Source organism: Lampris incognitus, chromosome 21 (genome assembly GCF_029633865.1).
Source record: "Lampris incognitus isolate fLamInc1 chromosome 21, fLamInc1.hap2, whole genome shotgun sequence".
Classification (NCBI taxonomy): Eukaryota; Metazoa; Chordata; class Actinopteri; order Lampriformes; family Lampridae; genus Lampris; species Lampris incognitus.
This window is the reverse complement of record NC_079231.1, coordinates 24,684,108-24,703,848: the sequence shown is the minus strand read 5'-3', so window position 1 is coordinate 24,703,848 and position 19,741 is coordinate 24,684,108. Positions and strand designations below refer to the sequence as shown.

The 19,741-nt window shown below is 44.5% G+C and overlaps 1 protein-coding gene across 1 annotated transcript in view; it reads left to right on the top strand.

Annotated features, from left to right (window-relative positions):
• Positions 1-19,741, top strand: part of nbeal1 (neurobeachin-like 1) — a 132,546-nt gene that overhangs the window by 63,596 nt on the left and 49,209 nt on the right. Inside the window, exons 20-30 of the mRNA XM_056300960.1 lie at positions 192-325; positions 475-634; positions 3,233-3,335; positions 3,520-3,679; positions 4,630-4,788; positions 5,477-5,636; positions 12,713-12,801; positions 13,062-13,673; positions 15,541-15,716; positions 15,866-16,154; positions 17,473-17,781. Of these exons, the coding sequence (XP_056156935.1) occupies positions 192-325; positions 475-634; positions 3,233-3,335; positions 3,520-3,679; positions 4,630-4,788; positions 5,477-5,636; positions 12,713-12,801; positions 13,062-13,673; positions 15,541-15,716; positions 15,866-16,154; positions 17,473-17,781 (2,351 nt within the window). The remainder of the gene's footprint in view (positions 1-191; positions 326-474; positions 635-3,232; positions 3,336-3,519; positions 3,680-4,629; positions 4,789-5,476; positions 5,637-12,712; positions 12,802-13,061; positions 13,674-15,540; positions 15,717-15,865; positions 16,155-17,472; positions 17,782-19,741) is intronic.

Genomic DNA, 19,741 nt, shown 5'->3' with positions numbered 1-19,741 from the left:
TTTTGGTTTAATTAGTTTTATTTAGTTTAGTTCAACAACATAAAGTTTAAAGTTACATCCCACTTGACATTTCTGACAGGTGTCATGGTTATTTGGGGGTATTTTATATGCTAAAGTAAACAGACGTCAAGATTGGATCATTGCATTTATATTTTATCATGTTCATGTTTATTTCTCTTGTTCACTCTCAGAGGCACGTCTGGAGAAGAACCTGGTGGCAACCTTCATTTTGGTGCTGAAACACTTCCTGCAGAGACACCAAATCAACCAGGAGAGTCTACTACATTCACACGGTGTGGCCACACTTGGAGCCCTGCTGCAGAAGGTATGTGTCCGTACCTGTGTATTCCTCTGTTTCATACTGTCTTGTCTGGGGTGTTACTCCCCTGTGTTTTATCTCCTACATTTGGTTTGGGGGGGGTGTGAAACCTCTTCAGTATGGCAGCTAGGTTAAAAGTATAACTGTATGTCCAGCTGCCAGCAGGCCAGGTGGATGTGAGTGTGCTGGTGGCGGCCCAGCTGCTCGTGGAGCAGGTGACATTTGAGAAGAACCAGGCTCTGCTCCAGCAGATCCACACACACATCCTGTTCAACTTCAGCATCTGGAACCAGGGAGACTTCCCCTTAAGCATTGGTGAGATGTGTGTGTGTGTGTGTGTGTGTGTGTGTGTGTGTGTGTGCAGGTATATTTTCATATTTAGGAATTAATGGACTTTGAAATTAATTTATATATATATATACACTCACTGGCCACTTTATTAGGTACACCTTGCTAGCACCGGGTTGGACCCCCTTTTGCCTTCAGAACTGCCTTAATCCTTCGTGGCATAGATTCAACAAGGTACTGGAAACATTCCTCAAGAGTTTGGTCCATATTGACATGATAGCATCACGCAGTTGCTGCAGATTTGTCGGCTGCACATCCATGATGCGAATCTCCCGGTCCACCACATCCCAAAGGTGCTCTATTGCATTGAGATCTGGTGACTGTGGAGGCCATTTGAGTACAGTGAACTCATTGTCATGTTCAAGAAACCAGTCTGAGATGATTCGAGCTTTATGACATGGTGCGTTATCCTGCTGGAAGTAGCCATCAGAAGATGGGAACACTGTGGTCATAAAGGGATGGACATGGTCAGCAACAATACTCAGGTAGGCTGTGGCGTTGACACGATGCTCAATTGGTACTAAGGGGCCAAAAGTGTGCCAAGAAAATATCCCCCACACCATTACACCACCACCACCACCAGCCTGAACCGTTGATACAAGGCAGGATGGATCCATGCTTTCATGTTGTTGACGCCAAATTCTGACCCTACCATCCGAATGTCGCAGCAGAAATCGAGACTCATCAGACCAGGCAACGTTTTTCCATTCTTCTATTGTCCAATTTTGGTGAGCCTGTGCGAATTGTAGCCTCAGTTTCCTGTTCTTAGCTGACAGGAGTGGCACCCGGTGTGGTCTTCGGCTGCTGTAGCCCATCTGCCTCAAGGTTCGACGTGTTGTGCGTTCAGAGATGCTCTTCTGCATACCTCGGTTGTAATGAGTGGTTATTTGAGTTACTGTTGCCTTTCTGTCAGCTCGAACCAGTTTGGCCATTCTCCTCTGACCTCTGGCATCAACAAGGCATTTTCGCCCACAGAACTGCCGCTCACTGGATATTTTCTATTTTTCGGACCATTCTCTGTAAACCCTAGAGATGGTTGTGCGTGAAAATCCCAGTAGATCAGCAGTTTCTGAAATACTCAGACCAGCCCGTCTGGCACCAACAACCATGCCACATTCAAAGTCACTTAAATCACCTTTCTTCTCCATTCTGATGCTCGGTTTGAACTGCAGCAGATCGTCTTGACCATGTCTACATGCCTAAATGCATTGAGTTGCTGCCATGTGATTGGCTGATTAGAAATTTGCGTTAACGAGCAGTTGGACAGGTGTGCCTAATAAAGTGGCCGGTGAGTGTATATATATACTATATATATCGGGGTTTTTTTCCCCGAAACCATCAATGGTGTTATAAGTGCTCAACTAATGAGGGGCTGAATATCAACACAGATACAGGAGAAAAAAAAAGGGTAACACTTTAGTATGGGGAACATAAAAAAACTTAATTACTAGTGAATTAGTAATGATCAAGATGTCACTTTAGAATGGGGAACATATTCTAAGTAACTTAATTTACAGTAATTTAACACTATGAACACTTGAAGTTTTGTGTGTTGTTATGTAAGAACAGACCATATTCATTAAGTGTTAGTAAGGGAGAATAACTCTTCTTGTGGTACTACCACCTTATAAAGTCCATACTAAGCAAAGCATATTGAGATGGTACTACTAATAAGCAATACTTCTGAGGTTATAGAGGGAAAACTCATAGTTAATGGCTTACTGGTTGTATAATAAGGCCATGCAGAATAAGGCATTAATGAGTACGTAATAATGACTAATTAAGAGCCAATATGTTGCTAATTTGCATGCTAATAAGCACCTAATTAATGGTGACTACGTTCCCCATACTAAAGTATTACCAAAAAAAGATTTTAATACATTGCAGTATTCCCCTGTATCTGTATTGATATATATATAATAATTTATATTAAGTGGCTGAAATGAGTTTCCTCCGTAGGGTGTTTGGGCTCAGCCTTAGAGATAGGATGAGGAGCTCAGACATCCGGAGGGAGCTTGGAGTAGAGCCGCTGCTCCTTCGTGTCGAAAGGAGCCAGTTGATGTGGATCGGGTATCTGATCAGAACGCCTCCTGGGCACCTTCCTTTGGAGGTTTACCGGGCAGATCCAACTGGGGAGAGACCCCGGGGTAGACCCAGAACGCGCTGGAGGGACTACATGTCCAGTCTGGCCTGGGAACGTCTTGGGATCCCCCAGGAGGAGCTGGAGGGCGGTGCTGGGGAGAGGGACGTCTGGAGTGCCCTACTTAGCTTGCTGCCACCGCGACCCGACCCCAGAGAAGCGGCTGAAGATGAATGAATGACTGAATTTATATTGATTGAAATAATTGGTTTTTAATTGGTCAAATGAAGTAGTTCTCCGGGAGATCTGTGCGATTGGGCTCATGGGTGCGTATGCGTGCAGTTGGTTCCAGCCATGTTTCTGTGCAGTTTCTGCTGTTGTCTTTTCTGCTGGCCAGTATTATTGCAGGAAGTGTTGGTGTTAATCTATATGATTGCTTTTCATGTCAGTTCTGAGATGGTCTCGTGTGTTCTCTCATCGTGAAGGTCACATCCAGTACATGTCCACCGTCATCAAAGACAACAGGAAGCAGTTCAGGAAAAAATATGGAGTTCAATTCCTTCTGGACACCATACGCTTGTATTTCGGGTGAGGCACTCTCCCAGAATTTAGAGTGACACATATTTTTTTTCTGTCCCCTAAATGTTTTCTCTTAACCCATCATAAATGTTGTGTTTTTGCATGCCTCACTTTTACACAACTCATCCCTGGCTATGACAGTTGTGTTGAAGATCATTTTGATGCTGTCATATTTATTTGCTGTGTATTATAGGAAGAACAGCAATAAGGAGAGCAACATAAGTGAGGATGATATTCACTCCATCCGGGCTTCCCTTTATGGCCTCCTGAAATACTACGTCAGCAAGGGCATCTCCCAGGAGGAAATGCAAAGCATCCTGGGATACATTTCTGCAATTGGGGATGAGGAGCAGGTAAGATGCAGACATAGTAAAGATGGGGGGGTGGCTTTCAGAGGCTTGGGGTCATAAACTTTAGATGTTCAGCCCCTACCCCCCTAAAATCAACCTCTACCCCCCTAAAAAAAAAAAGGGATGGCAGTGAACTGCAGTGGCACTCTGCAAAATGTGCCTGCCTGCAAACCCTCTTGTTGCAAAGGGGCAAAGTTTTACCATTTCATGGGCTATAATATAAAAACCAGATCCATTATATAACAGTATGTGATTATCTTTAAGTTTTAAAACTCAAGTTTGCACATATGAGGAATTAAATTTGGTTATTGCGTCACCAACTGTATTTAGACTGTATTCATGAATTAGGCAAGGAGAGGTGTTGAGTTACCAGTGAGGGCTGGGGTACAGGGGAAAATACTGTTCTTGTGCCTACTTTCTTTAGCTTGGCCTTCCAGAATTGTTTCTGTGATGTGCTAGCTTGGAATATGTGGTGGCTAGTGTGTGAAGGGAAAGTGAGACAAGGATAAGACGAGCCAGTAGAAGTACACACTAAAAACAGCAAACTTGGACCAATAAAATATGTATGTAGTTAAATTCTTTCAGCCTGGCACTCAATAGATTTAAATTCTCCTTCTAAGTGTCCTGCAAAATTAAAAAAAACCAAAAATTTGTTTTGACTAATTTCAGTCAAATCTAATTGATATTTTATTGGACAATTGGCAGCCAAAATATTTACCTTTTCTAACTCCTCTGGTGCATACTTATTAAAGGTCTACTTCCATTTTTGGCAGGAATAGGAAGGTGATACCAGATTCCGGTCTGTTTGTATAATAATAACTATTTGTGTATATAGCACTTTTAAAAAAAGTTACAAGTTGTAAATCAATCTATAGTCCGTAATTCGTGTGTGTGTGTGCGTGTGCGCATGTGTGTGTGTGTGTGGTTTTTTTTGTTTTTTTTTTTTTTTTAAGCTGTGTGGCCTGCTGGAATTGTTACTCAGCCTTCTCCAGAGTAGTCCAGCGAGGGACCAGCTCTTCCTGCTCCTCTATGAGCCTGGGGCTGCCGATTCCAGCTATGCACTGTTGCTTAATAGCAAGTACTCAGACCGCCTCCGAGAGCTCGTCTTCAAGGTGGGGGTCATATCCGCGTGCTGCCAGAGCACCACTTAAATCAATGTTTAAACCTCAATCCAAGCACTAAGCTGATATTTTACCTCTAATGATAAAAAGGTTGCATAATTTTATTATAATAAAATCATTAAAATTGTAATTAAATTATATCTAAAATTATATATTATGATTATAATTATATTATAATTATTAATTATATTAAAATTATATAATAAAATTGTAATAAAATTATTATGATTTGATAATTTATAAAAATAAATGCATGAGTTTTGATCTTGTTAAAACTAATTTTCACTATAAGAAATATTTAAATTTGTTTTTGTTAGTGAAATGTAAGTAACCTCACTTTGAAGTCTGATAAATCACATTTGTGTCTTGATGTGAGATTTCAGGACTGTGGAAAACTTATTTGATACTGATTTTGGATTCTAGCCCAATATTTGATACTGATGTCCAGTACCGTAGTTGGAAGCGCCGCTTTGTTTCTTATTGCAAGTGGTTGAAATATTTGTTCAGTGAAGTGAGATAATTCTTTAGCAGGGTTAAATACACATAATCAAATTTTATGCCGGTATTCCTGTTTGACCATGTTTCAACAATTGAAATGCCTGAATAAGGTTATCTCTTTCCATCTTTTCCATGTTTCTCCATGCCCACATTTGATGTCTGTGTTTGATTGACCGGACAGCTGTATGAACGCATGTTGCGCTGTGACCGTGTGTATGAGAAGAATAAACAGCGTCTACGACTGAGGGAGGCTGGGTATTCCGGCCTGTCGCTGCTCTTCTCTGACCTGCACATTACCCCAACCCTGGTTCGCTGCCTTCTTAACCAGGTGCTCCACACAGGTAAGATGGGATACAAACCGCCTTCTTGCATGGCCAGCAGACAGTAACAGACAGAGGGAGAATGTTCAGGGGGTGTAAAAGTTATACACGTGAGCACAAAACGAGTACATACAACACAATACATTTACAAGACTTTGCAAGACTTACATTACAGGACTGACATTCTTACAGGACTGACAGTCTTACAGGATTGACAGTCTTGTTCCATTGAATGTTGACCTGTTGTACTTGACCAGTTTGGATTAAAGTCATGTCAGTAACACTGATCAAGCCAATAGACACTTGTTTTCTCTCAACAAAAGAAAAAACGAAATTGTGCATTGAGCTTGCCTCAACCACAATTAGACTCACACACATACACAATGTCAAAGATGAATAAAAGGGTATCCTCACAAATGCTGTCTTTTTGAGGAATCAGCAGGGTTTAAAATGCTTCAGGTTTCAGGCAGTGGACTGAATGCTGTCCTTTCTGTCCTTGGAAATAAAATTAACAGGCAATAGTATTAGAATCAGAATCAACTTTATTGGCCAAGTGTGCCTATGCACACTAGGAATTTGACTCCGGCACACAGCAGCTTCTAGCACTTCAGACATCACCCACACAGTAAAACAAAACAACATACAAAAAAACATAAGAAATATATGGAACAACAGCAGGACATTGGAGACAGCATGCATGCACAACAGGTATTTCACTACTATACAGAGTTTTGTTATGGTTGCGTAATCAACAACCTATGCCCATTTATTATACCGTATTACTTTTATACCATATTGCCCATACACTATACCATATATCATACCCAACTCTGCAACCCATCATGCCCATATACAATGCTATATAATTACACTATATTATCTTATGTACCAGAAGTATACATTGTATATTCACCTACCATCCACCGTACAACTACATACTATATTATATACCTATGTTACAACCACAGCAATAGTAACCAATATACAGCAGTTATACATGTATTTACAATTGTACGTTTGTATTGCACAAACATTTGTATTGCACATCTGGTTTAAAGAGGTAGTGCACATTGTAGATATGTAGTTGAGACATATCCTGCACCATACTGTTAAGTGTTCATGAGAGAGATGGCCTGTGGGAAAAACTGTTCCTGTGTCTGGTGGTTTTGTGCCCATTGCTCTGTAGCGCTTGCCAGAGGGTAGGAGTTCAAACAGACCGTGTCCTGGTTGTAGCGGTCTGTGCTGATTCTCCTTGCCTTTTTCCGGGCTCTAGAGGTGTACAAGTTCTGATTATTTTCTGCTGTCCTTACTGTTCGCTGAAGTCTGTTCCTATCCTGTTTTGTTGCTGCTCCAAACCAGACCATGATGGATGTGCACAGGGAAGATTAATAACTGCGGTGTAGAACTGGCTCAACAGTTCCTGTGGCAGACCAAATTTCCTCAGTTGCCTCAGAAAGAACATCCTCTACTGGGCCTTTTTGAGGATGGAGTTGATATTGGTCTCCAACTTCAGGTCTTTGGTAGTTGTAGTTCCCAGAAACTTCAAGGTCTCCACGGTTGACACAGGGCTGTTGGATATTGTGAGGGGAAGCAGTGCTGAGGGGTGTTTCTTAAAGTCCACTGTCATCGCCACAGTCTTGAGCATATTCAGCTCCAAATTGTTCTGACTACACCAGAGCACCAGCCACTCAACCTCTCGCCAATATGCAGACTTGTCGCCATCCTGGATGAGTCTGATGACCGTGGTGTCGTGTGTAAACTTCAGTAGTTTAACAGCTGGGTCCTTGGAGGTGCAGTCGTTGGTGTAGAAGGAGTCAAGTCAACTCAATTTTTATTTGTATAGCCCAATAGAACAAGTTACAAATTTGCCTCAGTGGGCTTTATGGCAATACTACATCCTGTCCTTAGACCCTCGCATCGGTTAAGGAACAACTCCCTAAAAAAACCTTTCACAGAGAGAAAAAAATAGGAAGAAACCTCAGGGAGAGCAACAGAGGAGGGAACTCTCTCCCAAGGAGGACAGACATGCAATGGATGTTGTGTGTACAGAATGAAACAATTAACAGAATACAACATTGAAAGAGGATAAAAGAATTATAGTGGAATTGTAAGATATATGAAGAATATGATGAGGAGGATGCCAAGCAGTGTCCAGATTCCACTGGAACAGCCTAGAACCTGAGCCACGTGACCACCATCAACATGTAGACCTGTCAGGAGGACAGACTACACACACACACACAGGGGAGACTCGCATCACACCATTCACATACACGGGAGAAGAGGAAAGAAAAGACATTAGTCACACGTCGGAGTGAGAAAAGAATATGACAGACCTGATAACAACATAAAAGTAATCAAGTCTGGATGAAACAAATGCATGTATTAGAGTCTCTGTGACAGCCATGGACAGGAAAGACCAAATTTTAGCTATGTTATGCTAAGTGAAAAAATGGCAGTCTTGGTGATTTCTTTAATTTGCTTATCAAAGGAAAGGCCGAGATCAAACGTAACACCAAGATTTTTGGCTGTCACACTTTGTGAAATCACAGAGTCAGGTGTTATTATTACAATTTGGCGAAAGGTGAAATATAAATGGAGAAAAGTAGAGGGCAAAGAACTGAGCCCTGAGGTACGCCATATTTAACATCAGAGAATTTCAATATAATATCATAGCAGACACACTGTGTTCTTCCAGATAAGTAGGACTTAAGCCAAGACAGTGAGCTAAGCCAGAGACACCAAAATTAGAATTTATTCTGTCTAATAGTATACAGTGATCAATGATGTCAAAGGTTGCACTGAGGTCCAATAGTAGAAACAAAGAGGGGGAATCCATAGCAAGTAGAATGAGCAAGTAGAAAGCGTTGGAGTCCATCGCAAGTAGAATGTCATTCCCCACTCTGTCAGAGCAGTTTCAGTGGAATGACAGGGCCTGAAAGCCCATCGAAAAGGTTCATATACAGTGCATCCGGAAAGTATTCACACCCCTTCACTATCCCCACATTTTGTTATGTTACAGGAATGGATTAAATTCATTTTTTTTCTCATCGATCTACATACAATACCCCATAATGACAAAGTGAAAAGGGTTTTGTAAAATTTTTTGCAAATTTATTAAAAATAAAAAACTGAAATATTGCATGTACATAAGTATTCACACCCTTTACTCAGTGCTTGGTTGAGGCACCCTTGGCAGCGATTACAGCCTCAAGTCTTCTTGGGTATGAAGCTATAAGCTTGGCACACCTATATTTGGGCTATTTCTCCCATTCTTCTCTGCAGATCCTCTCCAGCTCTGTAAGGTTAGATGGGAAGCGTCACTGCACAGCTATTTTCAGGTCTTTCCAGATATTTTCAATGGGGTTCAAGTCTGGGCTCTGGCTGGGCCACTCAAGGACATTCACAGACTTGTCCCGAAGCCACTCCTTCATTGTCTTGGCTGTGTGCTTAGGGTCGTTGTAGTGTTGAAAGGTAAACCTTCGCCCAAGTCTGAGGTCCTGAGCGCTCTGGAGCAGGTTTTCATCAAGGATCTCTCTGTACTTTGCTCCATTCATCTTTCCTTCGATCCTGACTAGTCTCCCAGTTCCTGCCACTGAAAAACATCCCCACAGCATGATGCTGCCACCACCATGCTTCACTGTAGGGATGGTATTAGCAAGGTGATGAGAGGCGCTTGGTTTGCTCCAGACGTGACGTTTGGCATTCAGGCCAGAGAGTTCAATCTTGGTTTCATCAGACCAGAGAATCTTGTTTCTCATGGTCTGAGAGTCCTTTAGGTGCTTTCTGGCAAACTCCAAGCGGGCTGTCATGTGCCTTTTACTGAGCAGAGGCTTCCGTCTGGCCACTCTACCATAAAGGCCTGATTGGTGGAGTGCTGCAGAGATGGTTGTCCTTCTGGAAGGTTCTCCCATCTCCACAGAGGAATGCTGGAGCTCTGTCAGAGTGACCATCGGGTTCTTGGTCACCTCCCTGACCAGGGCCCTTCTCCCCCGATTGCTCAGTTTGGCTGGGCGGCGAGCTTTAGGAAGAGTCCGGGTGGATCCAAATTTCTTCCATTTACAAATGATGGAGACCACTGTGCTCTTCGGGACCTTCAAAGCTGTAGAATTTTTTTTTTACCCTTTCCCAGATCTGTGCCTCGATACAATCCTGTCTCGGAGGTCCACAGACAATTCCTTTGACTTCATGGCTTGGTTTCTGCTCTGACATGCACTGTCAACAGTGGGACCTTATATAGACAGGTGTGTGCCTTTCCAAATCATGTCCAATCAATTGCATTTACTACGGGTGGACTCCAATCAAGATGTAGAAACATCTCAAGGATGATCAGTGGAAACAGGATGAACCTGAGCTCAATTTTGAGTGTCATAGCAAAGGTTGTGAATACGAATGTACATGCAATATTTCAGTTTTTTATTTTTAATAAATTTGCAAAAATTTCTACAAAACCTTTTTCACTTTGTCATCATGGGGTATTGTGTGTAGATTGATGAGAAAAAAAAGGAATTTAATCCATTTTGGAATAAGGCTGTAATATAACAAAATGATGGGAAAGTGAAGGGGTGTGAATACTTTCCGGATGCACTGTAGATGGTTTTCTTCTATATGGGTAGGAAGTTGTTGATACACAACTCTCTCTAGTACTTCAGAAAGGAATGGAAGATTAGAGATTGGTCAATAGTTATTAAGAGACCCTGATTTGAGGTGCGGTTTCTTAAGTAGAAGTTTGACCACAGCTGTCTTAAAACTACTGAGAACAGTGCCAGTAGAGTGCGTCCAGGTGGCGTGACCGCCTGTTCCCTTGCCTACCAACACGGGGATTGGCAGTTCAAATCCCCATGTTACCGTGTCTACCAATTTCCTCTCAGGGATGAGTAAAGTTTTCTGATTCTGATTCTGACCTCCGGCTTGGTCGGACATCCCTACAGACACAATTGACCATGTCTGCGGGTGAGAAGCCGGATTAGGGTATTTGTTCTGGTCGCTGCACTAGCGCCTCCTCTGGTGGGTTGGGGTGCCTGTTTGGGGGTGAGGGGGGACTGGGGGGGAATAGTGTGATCCTTCCGCGCGCTGCGTCGCCCTGGCAAACTCTTCCCTGTCAGGTGAATAGAAGCAGCTGGCAACTCCACGTATCGGAGCAGGCATGTGGTAGTCTGCAGCCCTCCCCGGATCAGCAGAGGGGGTGGAGCAGAGACCGGGACGGCTCGGAAGAGTGGCGTAATTGGTCAAGTACAATTGGGAGAAAAAAAGGGGGGGGAAATCAAAAAAAAAAAGAACAGCGCCAGTAGTAATTGATAAATTAATCATGTCTAGCATTGTCGGTCCCAGGAAAGCCCTGAGGTGTTTAAAAGGACTTGCAGTAAATGGTAAAATAGGCAGATAGTTGGTTTAGAAGCTGACACGAGCTTAGTCAAAGTGTCAAAAGAGATTTTAATGTAAAGCACTTTGAGCTGCATTTTATGTATGAAAGGTGCTATACAAATAAAGTTTATTATTATTATTATAGTCTCAAAAGCTGTAATAACAGGGACTCATTATATAGTTATGAATTTGGTAAGACAGGATCCACAGGACTAGCTGGAGTTGAAGAACTAATTTTGTTTATGATCTCATCAATCTTATTGCAGAAAAATTCTAGAAACTCATGAGCCATGAATGGTAAGCAGCTAATAGATGGCAGGGAATACAGTGAGCTGGGAGAAGTTTGGAGGAGAAGATTTCTGGAATGATGATGTTGAACGCCAAGCTGATGTCCACAAACGTGATCCTGTATATGTCGATGGGCAGTCAAGATGTTGCAGGATGTTGTGCAGTCCCATGTTGACTGCATCATCCACTGACCTGTAGGCAGGGGATCCAGCAGGTGTCCTGTGAGGCTGTTCGGGTGGGCCAACACTAGTCATTCGAAAGTAATCGTGACCACAGACATCAGAGCAACAGGCCTGTCATCTTTCAGTCCTTTGATGGAGGGTTTCTTTAAGACCAGGATGATGGTAGAGCATTTGAAGCAGGAGGGGGCTTCACACAGCTCCAGGGATCTGTTGAAGATCTGCATGAAGATTGGAGCGAGTTGATCAGCACAGGCTTTAAGACAGGATTGTGAGGGGTGCCCGGGTAGCGTTGCAGTCTTTTCCGTTGCCTACAACATGGCGATCGCCGGCTCGAATCCCTGTGTTACCTCCGGCTTGGTGGCGCATCCCTACAGACACAGTTGGCCATGTCCGTGGGTGGGAAGCCGGATGTGGGTATGTGTCCTGGTTGCTGCACTAGCACCTCCTCTGGTCGGTCGGAGCACCTGTTCCGGGGGTAGGGGGAACTGGGGGGAATTAACGTGATCCTCCCACACCCTACATCCCCCTGGCAAAACTCCTCACTGTCAGGTGAAAAGAAGCAGCTGGTGACTCCACATGTATCGGAGGAGGCATGTGGTAGTCTGCAGCCCTCCTCAGATCAGCAGAGGGGGTGGAGCAGCAACTGGGACAGCTCAGAAAAAGAAGGAAAAAAAAGACAGGATGGGGAGACACCATCTGGACCCAGTGTTTTTGTGGTCTTCTGTCTCTGGAAAAGCTTGCTCACATCCTCTACATGTATTTTGAGTGCAGCCTGAGTATCGGGGGGGGGGGGGTTGCCAGAGGTGTGATGGGGGGCTGTTGTCATGGGCCTGTTTTTCAGCTTTTCAGTGTAGCTTCTTTTAGCCACTCTCATCTTCTTTGTCTGTGAATTTCTGGCCTGGCCTGAGGGGCTCCATCCCCAGTGCTGTAGGCATCCTGCTTGGCCTGCTGCAGTTGTCTTAGCGTGGCTGTGAACCATCGCTTGTTATCGTTCTATGTACAGAAGGTGTTGGTACACACATGTCTTCACAAAAGCTGATGTAAGATGTCACCGTGTCAGTTCGTTCATCCGGGTTGCCAGTTGCAGCATCAAATGTACTCCAATCGGTGCAGTCACAGGGAAAACTACAATTTATATCTTCAAGTGTTTTGTAACAGGAATGTATTTGTCTTTGTGTGGTTATCTGTTTTTCTGATTTTTGTTCTGTTTCTATCATTGTGTGTGTGTGTGTGTGTGTGTGTGTGTGTGTGCGTCATCTACAGATCAAGTGATCAATTACAGGGATCTCATGGCTTTAGTCCAACTAACACACCGGGCAGGACCTAGTGTACGCCTTATTGTGTGCAAAAGGGTGAGTAAATTATATGCAGAGACACACACATAGGGAACTTTTTTTGTATACCCAAACTCCAAAAATGACAGGCTGCTTATAATACATTTCATCATCCTTCCTCCTCTGCCATCCCCTCTTCCTTCTGCATGCATCAATTCACCTTTTCACCTCTCTGTCTGTGATGCTATCCATCCTTCCTCCCACTCATCCACTCTGACACGACTTCCCTTACTTTTGTTCCTCTTTCGTTCCTTTCCCTGCTCCTCCACCATGTCCAGGTGCACCAGCTGCTCCAGTCGCAGCCCGACACTGCCGTCCACATCACCAAACAGCAGTGCTGGCAGGACACCCTGATAAGGCTCTACATGCGAGGGAATGTCGAAGGTACCTCGGTACTGCGAGGGGCCGACACCATCAGCACCTGCAGCCTTGACCTAAGCCTGGGACGTCCCAGCAGCAGCAACCGTCTGGAGCTACCTCTGGAGAGGAGGGGTCGGACAGGCAGTGCAGGCCGCCTAGACAGGCTGGAAGATGACCGGCTCAGCACAGCTGACTCGCGCTCTGTGGAAAGCCTGGAGAATGGTGATGTCATTTCCCTGCTGGACACGCCACTTTCTTCGGCCTCCACAGAACCACACAAACACCCCAACTTCTGGGCTGCTGGCAAGTCCGGGGACCTGAGTTTGGACCTCTCCCATGTGCAAGCCTATGAGGGTGGGGAGACAGGAAGCCAGACACCTGGCAGCATGCCAAGCACGCCGTCACCGTTGGAGACGGCTAAGCCCTTACCAGGCGGCTCCGGGGACCGTGAGGCAACTTCCTCCTTGACTGAAGACAGCTTCCTCTTTAGTGACAACATCTCTTTGGGGGAGTCCTTCAACAGTGCTGAGGTGAGCCACGGGGCAATTAAACTGCAAAAAAAAAAAAATGTTAAATAACCAAGACCCCAAAGGGTAAAGGATGGAGAGTGAAAGGAAGTTAAATTAAACCTGGCAAAAAAATGGTCTAGGCAATGAGCATCCCAATGCAATTTTTTTTTCATCTGGTAGCCAGTATTCTGAAGCTTTGTAAATGGCATGAAATGCCACTTTCACCTCACCCCATGTTGCCTACTAACATGGGGATTACCGGTTCAAATTCCTGTGTTACCTCCAGCGTGGTCGGGTGTCCCTACAGACACACAATTGGCCGTGTCTGCGGGTGGGAAGCCGGATGTGGGTATGTGTCCTGGTTGCTGCACTAGTGCCTCCTCTGATCGGTCGGGGCGCCTGTTCGGGGGGGAGGGGGAACTTGGGGGGAATAGCGTGATCCTCCCATGCGCTATGTCCCCCTGGTGAAAGTCCTCACTGTCAGGTGAAAAGAAGCAGCTGGTGACTCCACATTTATCGGAGGAGGCATGTGGTAGTTTGCAGCCCTCCCCGGATCGGCAGAGGGGGTGGAGCAGAGACCGGGACGGCTCAGAAGAGTGGGGTAATTGGCTGGATGCAATTGGGAGCCCCCCCTCCCGGAAAAAAAAAAGACAGCCATCACTCACCACTCATTTTTAATTTTAATATGTCATTGAAAAGGAGTAACTCCATCTTCCCTAAGAGGATAAAACGTGGTCCGTCATTATTTCAGGAGCATTGTGATGTTTTAAAATTGCTTGATAGTAAAAGAGACTGGCACTTTTTACTGAGCCCTCCTGGGTGAACCATTTTAGTTGGTATGTATCACATCTCCATTCTCAGTGATGGTGTGCCTCCACATCGTCACATATGGGAGGCCACAGAAGTAAGAAAAAAAGATAAACATCTTTCTGCTTGAAGACAGCAAAAAGTTGAAGATATTTGGTCCCCTAAACAGATTCTGTTATCATTCTGACCTGCATGAACACTGTTGGTTTCTACTGTTACCTCTAAATTAAGGTGAGTGGTATTTTGTTTTGCATTTACCACATACTGCCTCTGTGGGACTACCCCAGCACCTTAAGGCCTATCTCAAAACCTACAACAGAAACAACTTTCAGCTGTGAAGGCAGGTGGCTTGCTCTGTTCTGCCACCCTTCTGTTTGTTTTTGCCATTTTTTCATCTGGTAGCCAGCTATCGCTCTGGTCCACAGCGTCATGTGTATCCAGATCCCATCCAGTACTGCGGGGGAGTTTTGCTGCACCACTCTGTCAGACCAATTTATTGTGGTTTGCTTATATTCCACCGTGCCTTGGGCAGCTCTGTGGCACGGTCGCCTCACAGCAAGAAGGTCCTGAGTTCGAGCCCCCGGGGTAGTCCAACCTTGGGGGTCGACCTGGGTCATCCTCTGTGTGGAGTTTGTATGTTCTCCCCGTGTCTGCATGGGTTTCCTCCAGGTGCTCCGGTTTCCTCCCACAGTCCAAAGACACGTAGGTCAGGTGAATCGGCCGTACTACATTGTCCCTAGGTATAAATGTGTGTGTGGGGGGGGGGGGCTGTGATGGCCTGGTGGCTTGTCTAGGGAGTCTCCCCACCTGCCGCCCAATGACTGCTGGGATAGGCTCCAGCATTCCCGTGACCCTTAGAGCAGGATAAGCGGTTCAGATATTGGATGGAGGTATGTCTTGGCATCAAAAATGAAACTGAGACTACATGTGAAATGAGAGTTAGATGCATTAGGCTACAATCATCATTTGTTTCTGAACTAAGGCTACATGAACAGTTTACTGGAAATTATCAACCCTCTCTTCATCATTTTCTCAGTTGCCCTCATGTCTGTCTCTCTTTCTGTATTATGTCTCCCCCTAGCGGGCAGAGGAGGAGCTGTGCACCATGCTGTTGGAGATCATGCTGTGTGTGATGCGGCGGGGTGTTGAGGGCTCAGATGATGTGGCGTGGCTGGAGCGTGGAAAGGTCTTCTCAGCTCTCACCAAACTGGGCACTGCCAATGACCTGCTACTTCCTGTTGACCACATTAAACTCAGGTCAGACCTCCACCAAACTTCTTGCCTGAGCTGGACATATAGTTGTGGATGGATACACATTGAACACATGGAAAATACTGTAGGCATGATGACTTCTCATACCCCACCCCCTCACCCCTTCTGCTATTCCTTTCTCTGGTCCTCTTCAGTTTACTGGAGCGCATGTTGGAGTTGGCGGTAAGTGACAACCGCGAGACCTCGGCTGCCACATTGCCCCAGCACACGGAGAACATGATACGGCTACTCCATATGGTGCAAGACTTCCTGCAGGCGGAGGGCCTGATCAACCCGGCCCTGTGGACAGAGAAGGTCCTGGAGAAGACTGTGTCGCTGATGGACAGCTTGATGGTGTGGTACTCCTCAGATGGCCAGTTTCTCCAGCTCTCCCAAATGGGTCTGCGTCTACTGTTGGGCTTCATGGCCCAGGAGGACCCCCAGGTGAGCCATCCAAGAGGGATTTGACAACCATAGTGCCTCTTTCAAGGCATTGCAAGTCAAGATATGTGTGTGTTCAATGGATTAACTGGACAGAGAAGAAGCATAGATTTTAAAGCTGAGGCAACTTCAGAGAAGTCAGCAATTTTGTCATAACACCACCCAAAAAAGTCCTGTCCCTCCTCGCTTTGCTTCCTCCCTCCCATATCCCCTCCATCCAAACCAGTTTCACACCACACAGGCCTGAGTTTGGCTGTTGTAACGGACAAAACTCATATGCAATGTAAAAAAAAATTTTTTTTCAGTTTAATCTTTGTTACCCTAACGATGTTGTGAAGCACTCTTACTATGAGTGAAAGTATTACTAAAGATCATTATGTCCAAAGCACCAGCACAGTGTTTGGTGATGTCTGTCCAACGTCCTCATGCTGCGGGAAGTAAAATGTATTGCAGCTGTTAATCTATACATGTAAAAAAAAAATGTCAGCAATGTTCTTAGTGACGCCAACATTGATATTGTGAAGCACTTTTGTACTTATAGGTGAAGTATTTGTTAAGATGAATGCTTTGTTAGTCTATCCACCTCTACAAGGTCCGTAGTGACAAGAAAAGCATGAAAAGGTCCATGCACACAAATGATTGACAGGCAGTAGGACCAGCCCATCACAGAGAGCTCCCCTGACTGGTTGCGAGCTACCAGGAGTGGTAAAGCCTCTGCTTAAGCAATCAGGAGAGTCAAGTCAAGTCAATTTTATTTGTATAGCCCAATATCACATCACGAATTTGCCTCAAGGGGCTTTATAGATAAATAAATTCGATAATATTAATTACATATAATATATACATATAAATATAGTTTATATATGTTTAAATATACATTTTATTTTATATATATTTTGTGTGTATATATTATATATATTTATGAATATATATATATATATATTATATATAAATATATATTATATAAATAAATATATATACATAATAGCTAAATAAATATATGTTTTATGAATATATATAAATATAAATTTGATAAATAAATAAATTGGAGAGCTGACTAAAGATGGAGGGTCAAACACAGAGGCTTGATTTTCTCTCAAGCAATTGAATTACGCTTCCCCATGAGAGCAATATGACTATCTTCCTCAAATAACACTGAAAGTTGCCTACCTCAGCTTTAACGTCCAGTCATTGAAATCCCTGTTTATAATGCATAAAAAACGTTAGAAGGGGATGAGAGAAGACAGGATGTGTTTGTGTGATTCTGTGTGTGAAAAAAACATCCATCTAAATGACCTCCATCCTTGGTCCATTGATACAGGTGTGCGCCATGGCCACTGCCAAGCTAAACGGCATCCTGCAAATGAAGGAAGTATCTAGCCAGGATGAGGCTTGTTACCTGCTGGGAAATGTTGAGGGCATCTTGCGGCGCTCGGTCCAGAAGCAGAATGAGGACACTTACACCTTCCTCGTGCCCTTGCTGCGAACTCTGCTCTCAAAGGTCCACCGGCTCCTCTACATGGAACTCCACCTCCCACAGCTCCCTGACACCAACGGTAGTCCCTCCTTCTTTGAGGACTTTAAGCTGTACTGCAAGTCACCGGAGTGGCGTGTCTACCTCGACAAATATGTGAGCATTTTTGGGCTTGCTTAGATTTTGTTGCTTTTATTGCTCTTGTTTTGGTAATTTAGTTGACATCCACGCTTAAAAGTTGGAACATCGTTTGAGTTTTATCAACTTTTTTAGGAAGTTTTCCTCTCTGTCCTCACTGTTATAATCTGGCAAAAGGCACCTCCCTCTCTGATTGACTGACTAGCTCTTCAACAACGCCCCCACCACCAAAACTGTGGATAAACTGCTAACGATTTACATGTTGAGAACATGGTCTTTGTATGAGGGTAGCAAGTCTTTGGGCTGTCTTGATGCATGCTCAATAATCCAGGTAAAAAAATCACAGAAGGTTGAATCAGTTCATCTGGACACAACGATTATTGACAAGTTAGGTTTCAACACTCATCTAAGTGACCTCTTTAGTCTAAGCTGACTGCAGGTATCCCCACCCTCATAAACAATACAGTGGTATAATGACCAAAACCAACAGTCGGTTTCCTATGCAAATTTCTGTGACCGTTAACTAGAGTTTAAATGGCCATGTGTGCTATCCACAGAGAAGAGTTGTGTTCTCATTGCAACAGATTGCAGTGAGATTGGTTGCAATCACAGCATTGTAAGATGATCATAGATGACAGGACGCTGTACCCCATCGAGCTGACAACGTCCCCACCGACACAGCGTCCGGGGAAGGGGAGAAATCCCTCATTAAACAGGCCCAGGTTAAGTGTGGTTATCTTAACTGGGTGTTTGTCAAAGCCAGGAAGACGCCCAAACAGTGCACCAGCCGATCCAAGAGAGGAGAAGGACAACAGCTGTCTTAAGTGTAAACCAGTGGTGATTCCGTATGTGGCGGGAGTGTTGGAACAGTTGAGTTGTGTATTTTCCAAACACTGCATCTCCGTTGCTTTCAAGCCCCAAAACACGCTGCACCAGAAGGTGGTCCATCCCAAGAATCAGGTCCCCTGGCACAAACAGAGCAATATAGTGTAGCTGTTAAGTGCCAGGAGGGTCACCGTGACTTGTACATCAGGGAAACTAAACAGACGCTGGCCAAGAGGTTGACACAACACAGGAGAGCTAACACATCAGACCAGGACTCCACAGTCTACACCATCTACACAGTCTACACCATCTACACAGTCTACACCAGGGGTGTCAAACTCCAGGCCTCGAGGGCCGCAGTGTCTGCAGGTATTTGTTGCAACCATGCACTACACCACCTGATTAAACTAGTTCCTTTCCCTCCTTGATCCAGGAGGTGAGCGAATTAGTTAAATCAGGTGGTGTAGTGCACGGTTGCAACAAATACCTGCAGACACTGCGGCCCTCGAGGCCTGGAGTTTGACACCCCTGGTCTACACCATCTACAGGCCAGTGACCACTCTTTCAAGGACGAGGATGTGCACATCCTCGATAGGGAGGAACGCTGGTTTGAACGGGGAGTCAAAGAGGCCATCTGTGTTATGCGGGTACGACCATCCCTGAACCGAGGGGGAGGGGAACTAAGAGTACACCTTAAAATGCTGTGATTGCAATTATTCCCCAACCTTCTGTGACTAGTACACATGGCCATTGAAACTCTAGTTAATGGTCACGCCAATTTGCATATGAAACTCATCGTTGGTTTGGGTCGTTATTCCACTGTATTGTTTATAAGGGTGGGGATACCTGCAGTCAGTTTAGATTGAAAAGGTCACTTATACTCCTTTTCCACTACATGGTAGCGGCTCAACTCGACTCGACTCACAGAGTGTTGTTTTCCATCACCGTAACTGTACCCCTCAGTGTAGCTGGTCCGCATTGATTTTGGTACCTGCTCCAGTTTTTTTGGAAGCTCGACAAAGGCGGTACCAGAAAAGTGGTAACAGTTACCAAAATGCCGGTACTTTCCAGTAATGGAAAATGAAAAAGTCGAGTCGAGTTGAACCAGTACCATGCAGTGAAAAGGGGGCATTAGATGAGTGATGAAACGTTT